Source organism: Schistocerca americana, chromosome 2 (assembly GCF_021461395.2).
Source record: "Schistocerca americana isolate TAMUIC-IGC-003095 chromosome 2, iqSchAmer2.1, whole genome shotgun sequence".
Classification (NCBI taxonomy): domain Eukaryota; kingdom Metazoa; phylum Arthropoda; class Insecta; order Orthoptera; family Acrididae; genus Schistocerca; species Schistocerca americana.
Genome location: NC_060120.1, coordinates 843,922,619 through 843,930,528, shown reverse-complemented (window position 1 = coordinate 843,930,528; position 7,910 = coordinate 843,922,619). Strand labels below are relative to the sequence as shown.

Sequence of the window (7,910 nt, the reverse complement as noted above, 5' to 3'; positions counted from 1 at the left end):
AGGAATGGCACTAGAACATACGTGGTCAGCTTTCCCGGAGAGAGACGACCTTCGTCCCCCTCCAGAAATAATGAAAAGGCTACACACTGGCCATCAGTATGGCTGTAGTGCTCATTGCGCAGGGAAGGCAGTACAACACATAGAACTAGGAAAGGACTTTGTATTGTGTGACAGGTTTGACAGTGTGAAGGTAATTTATAACTACTCTGACAGTATATATACGAGGGTTATTCCAAAAGTAAGGTCCGATTGATTGCCAAATTGAAACCACAGTGAACATCAGAAATGTTTTACTTGTAACAATTAGCTACACCTTTCAGCTACTTCTCTACGTAGTCGCCGTTCTGACTTAGACTTTTGTCATAGCGTTGTACCAACTTTTCAATAGCCTCATCATAGAAGGCAGCCGCCAGTGCTTTCCGCCAATTCTCCACCCTGGCCTACACCTCGTTGTCTGTGTCAAAATGTTGTCTTCAAAGACAGCGGTTCATGTGACCAGAGATGAAACTCAGGGAGAGACAATTGCGGACTGTATTGTGGGTAATCTCACATTTCCATTTGAAAACGATGCAGGAGCATCTTCATTGCCCCTGCAGAATGCGGCTGAGAATTGTCGTGAAGACGAAACAGCACGACAGTTATGTAATGTTGGCTGCATAGCTTCAGGCGAAATCTCTCACCAGGCCCTCGTACTTGGCGGCAGACACTATTTTCTAGACATCTTTACGCACTCACTGCGAGCTCAGAAATGAGAAGAGCGACGTGATGCTAACTGGGGCTATACTAGAGACACTACCCAACACATCTGTGCAAAGCTTTATCGGATTTTCATAGTCGTTTCCATTTCGCGACCGATCGGACCTTACTTTTGGAATAACCCTCGTATATAGCTTTAAAACAGATGTTTTGTTAACATTTGAATTAGAAATTACAGTACGTTGAAAGGAATATTCAGTGCAAAATCAGCCATAAAACTCTGCTGTTGGCCGAATAATGATGTCGTGAACCTGAAACAGAGTAAACATTTTAGTTAAGAGGAGAAGTAGGGAAGAAAGTAAAAGGTTGGTACATAAGTTTGTAGCGTTTTTCCATAGTTTTAGTAAACGCAACAGATACATATAACAGAGACTTTAGTCATCAATAATATGTTCTTCTTCACTTTGTACAACGTTCTGCGAGTGCAGGAGTAACTTTTTGATTCCACGACTATAGATGTCACGTGATTTTCGTATCAGCGCACACTCCGCTGTAGAGTGAAAATTTCATTCTAGAAACATCCCCCAGGCTGTGACTAAGCCATGTCTCTGCAATATCCTTTCTTCCAGGAGGTTCGGAGGAGAGCTTCTGTAAAGTTTGGAAGGTAGGAGACGAGATACTGGCAGAAATAAAGCTGTGAGGACGGGGCGTGCTTGGGTAGCTCAGTTGGTAGAGCACTTGCCCGTGAAAGGCAAAGGTCCCGAGTTCGAGTCTCGGTCCGGCACTCAGTTTTAATCTGCCAGGAAGTTTCCTTCAAGGTTGTTCCATAGAGAGTGAAAGTGTGAGGACGCAAGGCCAGGTGAATAACGTGGGTACGAAATGACTTCCCAGCCCAATTCCTGAATAGTGTTTTTTTTAAATTTTTTTTAATGTTACTTACCCCCATGAACCATGGACCTTGCCGTTGGTGGGGAGGCTTGCGTGCCTCAGCGATACAGATAGCCGTACCGTAGGTGCAACCACAACGGAAGGGTATCTGTTGAGAGGCCAGGCAAACGCTTGGTTCCTGAAGAGGGGCGGGAGCCTTTTCAGATCTGGCCTTGTAACACTAACCAAAACAGCCTCGCTGTGCTGGTACTGTGAACGGTTGAAAGCAAAGGGAAACTACAGCCGTAATTTTTCCCGAGGGCATGCAGCTTTACTGTATGGTTAATGATGATGGCGTCCTCTTGGGTAAAATATTCCAGAGACAAAATAGTCCCCCATTCGGATCTCCGGGAGGGGACTACTCAGAGGACGTCGTTATCAGGAGAAAGAAAGCTGGCGTTCTACGGATCGGAGCGTGGAATGTCAGATCCCTTAATCGGGCAGGTAGGTTAGAAAATTTAAAAAGGGAAATGGATAGGTTAAAGTTAGATATAGTGGGAATTACTGAAGTTCGGTGGCAGAAGGAACAAGACTTCTGGTCAGGTGAATACAGGGTTATAAATACAAAATCAAATAGGGGTAATGCAGGAGTAGGTTTAATAATGAATAAAAAAAATAGGAATGCGGGTAAGCTACTACAAACAGCATAGTGAACGCATTATTGTGGCCAAGACAGACACGAAACCCACGTCTACTACAGTAGTACACGTTTATATGCCAACTAGCTCTGCAGATGACGAAGAAATTGAAGAAATGTATGACGAAATAAAAGAAATTATTCAGATAGTGAAGGGAGACAAAAATTTAATAGTCATGGGTGACTGGAATTCGGTAGTAGGAAAAGGGAGAGAAGGAAACGTAGTAGGTGAATATGGATTGGGGCTAAGAAATGAAAGAGGAAGCCGCCTGGTAGAATTTTGCACAGAGCACAAATTAATCTTGGTTCAAGAATCATAAAAGAAGGTTGTATACATGGAAGAAGCCTGGAGATACTGACAGATTTCAGATAGATTATATAATGGTAAGACAGAGATTTAGGAACCAGGTTTTAAATTGTAAGACATTTCCAGGGGCAGATATGGACTGTGACCACAATCTATTGGTTATGAACTGTAGATTAAAACTGAAGAAACTGCAAAAAGGTGGGAAGTTAAGGAGATGGGATCTGGATAAACTGACTAAACCAGAGGTTGTATAGAGTCTCAGAGAGAGCGTAAGGGAACAAATGGCAGGAATGGGAGAAAGAAATACAGTAGAAGAAGAATGGGTAGCTTTGAGGGATGAAGTAGTGAAGGCAGCAGAGGATCAAGTAGGTAAAAAGACGAGGGCTAGTAGAAATCCTTGGGTAACAGAAGAAATATTGAATTTAATTGATGAAAGGAGAAAATATAAAAATGCAGTAAATGAAGCAGGCAAAATGGAATACAAACGTCTCAAAAATGAGATCGACAGGAAGTGCAAAATGGCTAAGCAGGGATGGCTACAGGGTAAATGTAAGGATGTAGAGGCTTATCTCACTAGGGGTAAGATAGATACTGCCTACAGGAAAATAAAAGAGACCTTTGGAGAAAAGAGAACCACTTGTATGAATATTAAGAGCTCAGATGGAAACCCAGTTCTAAGCAAAGAAGGGAATGCAGAAAGGTGGAAGGAGTATATAGAGGGTCTATACAAGGGTGATGTACTTGAGGACAATATTATGGAAATGGAAGAGGATGTAGATGAAGATGAAGTGGGAGATATGATACTGCGTGAAGAGTTTGACAGAGCACTGAAAGACCTGAGTCGAAACTAGGCCCCGGGAGTAGACAACATTCCATTAGAAGTACTGACGGCCTTGGGAGAGCCAGTCCTGACAAATCTCTTCCATCTGGTGAGCAAGATGTATGAGACTGGCGAAATACCCTCAGACTTCAAGAAGAATATAATAATTCCAATCCCAAAGAAAGCAGGTGTTGACAGGTGTGAAAATTACCGAACTATCAGTTTAGTAAGTCACGGCTGCAAAATACTAACGCGAATTCTTTACAGACGAATGGAAAAACAAGTAGAAGCCAACCTAGGGGAAGATCAGTTTGGATTCCGTAGAAATTTGGAACACGTGAGGCAATACTAACCCTACGACTTATCTTAGAAGCTAGGTTAAGGAAAGGCAAACCTACGTTTCTAGCATTTGTAGACTTAGAGAAAGCTTTTAACAATGTTGACTGGAATACACACTTTCAAATTTTGAAGGTGGCAGGGGTAAAATACAGGGAGTAAAAGTCTATTTACAATTTATATAGAAACCAAATGGCAGTTATAAGAGTTGAGGGGCACGAAAGGGAAGCAGTGGTTGGGAAGGGAGTGAGACAGGGTTGTAGCCTCTCCCCGATGTTATTCAATCTGTATATTGAGCAAGCAGTGAAGGAAACAAAAGAAAAATTCGGAGTAGGTAATAAAATCCATGGAGAAGAAATAAAAACTTTGAGGTTCGCCGATGACATTGTAATTCTGTCAGAGACAGCAAAGGACTTGGAGGAGCAGTTGAATGGAATGGATAGTGTCTTGAAAGGAGGGTATAAGATGAACATCAAGAAAAGCAAAACGAGGATAATGGAATGTAGTCGAATTAAGTCGGGTGATGCTGAGGGAATTAGATTAGGAAATGAGACGCTTAAAGTAGTAAAGGAGTTTTGCTATTTGGGGAGCAAAATAACTGATTATGGTCAAAGTAGAGAGGATATAAAATGTAGACTGGCAATGTCAAGGAAAGCGTTTCTGAAGAAGAAAAATTTGTTAACATCGAGTATAGATTTAAATGTCAGGAAGTCGTTTCTGAAAGTATTTGTATGGAGTGTAGCCATGTATGGAAGTGAAACGTGGACGATAAATAGTTTAGACAAGAAGAGAATAGAAGCTTTCGAAATGTGGTGCTACAGAAGAATGCTGAAGATTAGATGGGTAGATCACATAACTAATGAGGAGGTGTTGAATAGGATTGGGGAGAAGAGAAGTTTGTGGCACAACTTGACTAGAAGAAGGGATCGGTTGGTAGGACATGTTCTGAGGCAAGGGATCACCAATTTAGTATTGGAGGGCAGCGTAGAGGGTAAAAATCGTAGAGGGAGACCAAGAGATGAATACACCAAGCAGTTTCAGAAGGATGTAGGTTGCAGCAGGTACTGGGAGATGAAGAAGCTTGCACAGGATAGAGTAGCAAGGAGAGCTGCATCAAACCAGTCTCAGGACTGAAGACCACAACAACAACAACAACAATGTTACTTCATGCAGTCTTCCTGGTCATTGTTCTTGGACTGCATCTGAAAGACGCCTCAGTTGTTTTGTTGACAAAAAATGACAGCAATGATCATTGCACCTCGTAGTACACCACACCATTGTTTTCGTAGCTGCTCCGACGTGGCACGCCGTTCCACGCGCACCTGACAGACCCAAAGGCACACGATACACGCGGCTGCAATAAGCCGCGAGATGCTGCTCCGAAGTTAGTCAACTGCGGTGGTGCACATGCTGCAAATCATCGTCACTCCAGCTGTACCAAGAATTGGAGCAAGCAGAACAAGAAGACTGAGGCCGCTAAACCTGAGGAAGTGGGCCAACGAGACAAGGCGCCCGCCCCGCCACCTGTCCAAGAGGGGGAAGTGGGCCGCGCCGCCGCCAAGAAGACGACTACGATAGTTTGCGTGAATCGTTACAGAAAGCCACGATCAAATCCGCCATGGTGGAGGAGAGGGTGGCACTGAGGGAGGAATTGTAAGAGGCGTGCCGTCAGGTGTGGCAAGTGACGGAAGCCTTGATCCTTGCGACTCGCAAAGAAGAGGCGTCGACCCCCACCAGGAAGGCGGTAGGCGCGGAAACGCAGACGACCGCCTCTCTGGCAGATGCGAAACCGCAGGTTGCTGGAGAGGTGGTCGAGGAGACGGAGGAGACGGCACAGCAGCCGGAAGAAGAGGACGAAGAAGCCACACAAGTCGCTGCTACCGTTGCTATGGTTGAAGAAGAGGCTGCCAAACGCGACCACCTGCCTCTGACAGACAACTCGCAAGCCGCTAAGATGGTGATGGACATGTTAGTGGAGTTGCTGCGAGATGGTACGTATCCGTACCTCAACTTCCCATACCCCTTTAGCCCCTCCTGATGCTCCCAAACCCACCAACCGCATATCTTCGCTTGGGCAGCCGCAAACCTGCACAACATCGTTTCTAAGAAAGACCTAGCCCCAATCAATTCTCATCCCATCTTCACACCCCGGGATCGGCAATGCATCATATATGTGGTGCCAAGAGCGAGGACTAAGAAGAAAAACCGGTAGTCCCACTAGCACATACCAGTTATACAATCCTGCTTTGCCCAGGCAAGTTCAGTCTTTCCCCCTGTCCCAGTAATAATCCTCATTCATTTCGACTCTGAATTTGTCTGAGTCTGGACTTGAACTCATTTTCATTTGGCCAGTGTGGGACACATATTACACAAATTACAAATAACCTAAATTGGAACGATCACATAGATAATATTGTGGGTAGGGAAAACCAAAGACTGCGATTCATTGGCAGAACACTTACAAGGTGCAACAGGTCTACTAAAGAGACTGCTTACACTACGCTTGTCCACCCTATTCTGGAGTATTGCTGTGCGGTGTGGGATCCGCGTCAGGTGGGACTGACGGATGACATCGAAAAAGTACAAAGAGGGGCAGCTCGTTTTGTATTATCGCGAAATAGCGGAGATAGTGTCACAGACATGGTACGTGAATTGGAGTGGCAATTATTAAAACAAAGGCGTTTTTCGTTGCGACGGGATCTTCTCATGAAATTTCAATCACCAGTTTTCTCCTCCGATTGTGAAAACATTCTCTTGGCACCCACCTCCATAGGGAGAAATGATCATCAGGATAAAATAAGAGAAATCAGGGCTCGCACGGAAAAATTTAAGTGAACGTTTTCCCCGCGCGCCGTTCGAGAGTGGAACGGTAGAGAGACAGCATGAAGGTGGTTCATTGAACCCTCTGCCAGGCACTTTATTGTGAATAGCACAGTAATCACGTAATGTAGATAGATGTATTCGGAGATTCTCTCCCTCCCTCCCTCTCTCTCTCTCTATCTTTCTTTCCTTTTTTTGTGTTATAAGCCTTCTGATTGGTTTGATGTGGCCCGCCGCGAATTCCTCTCCTGTGCCAACCTCTCCGTTTCAGAGTAGTACGTGCAACCTACATCATCAATTATTTGCTGGATGTATTCCAGTCTCTGTCTTCCTCTACAGTTTTTGCGCTCTACAACTTCCTCTAGTACCATAGAAGTCATTCCCTCATATCTAATCAAATGTCCTATCATCCAGTCCTTTCTCCTCGTCAGTGTTTTTCATATATTCCTTTCCTCTCCAGTTCTGCGCAGAACCTCCTCATTCCTTACCTTATCAGTCCACCTAATTTTCGACTTTCGTCTGCAGCACCACATCCCAAATGCTTAAATTCTCTTCTCTTCCATTTTTCTCGCAATCCACTTTTCACTACCATATAATCTTGTGCTCCAAATGTACATTCTCAGAAATTTCTTCCTCAGATTAAAGCCTAGTATACTTCTCTTGGACAGGAATGCCTTCTTTTCCAGTGCTATTCTGCTTTTCATATGCACCTTGTTCCGTCCGTCATGGGTTATTTAGCTGCCTAGGCAGCAGGATTCCTTAAAATCTTCTACTTCCAGATATTCTCATTTCTGCTATTTCTCGTTACTTTAGTCTTTCTTCGATTTATTCTCAATCCATATGTTGTATTCATTAGACTGTCCATTCCATTCAGTAGTTCCTGTAATTCTTCATCACTTTCACTGAGGATAGCAGTTCCATCAGCGAATCTTATCATTCATATCCTTTCACCTTGTATTTTAATTCTATTCTTTATCCTTTCTTTTATATCCGTTATCGCTTTTTGGATGTATGGATTCAACAGTAGGGGCTAAAGATTACATCCCTGTCTTACACCCTCTCTAATCCGAGCACTTCGTTCTTGGTCTTCCACTCTTATTGTTTCCTCTTGATTTTTGTACATATTGTATACTACCCATCTTTCCCTACAGCTTTCCCCTATTTTCCTCAGAATTTCGAACATCTTGCAACATTTAACATTGTCGAACACTTTTTCCAGGTCGACAATTCCTATAAACGTCTCTTGATTATTCTTTACGCTTGGTTTCTTTATCAACCGTAAATTCAGAACTGGCTCTCTGGTGCCTTTACCTTTCTTAGGGCAAAATTGACCTTTATTTAACACCTCCTTAGTTTTCTTTCGTATT

General features: G+C 43.6%; 1 protein-coding gene and 1 non-coding gene across 2 annotated transcripts in view; one reads left to right on the top strand and one right to left on the bottom strand.

Annotated features, from left to right (window-relative positions):
- Nucleotides 1-904: 904 nt before the first annotated feature.
- Nucleotides 905-7,910, bottom strand: part of LOC124595818 (dehydrogenase/reductase SDR family member 11-like) — a 57,257-nt gene continuing 50,251 nt past the window's right edge. The window contains exon 6 of the mRNA XM_047134712.1: nucleotides 905-1,007. Coding sequence (XP_046990668.1) covers nucleotides 963-1,007 — 45 coding nt within the window. The 3' untranslated portion in view covers nucleotides 905-962. The remainder of the gene's footprint in view (nucleotides 1,008-7,910) is intronic.
- Trnas-uga lies at nucleotides 1,407-1,481 on the top strand. Its single transcript has one exon. It is a non-coding gene; the product is annotated as a tRNA-Ser (tRNA).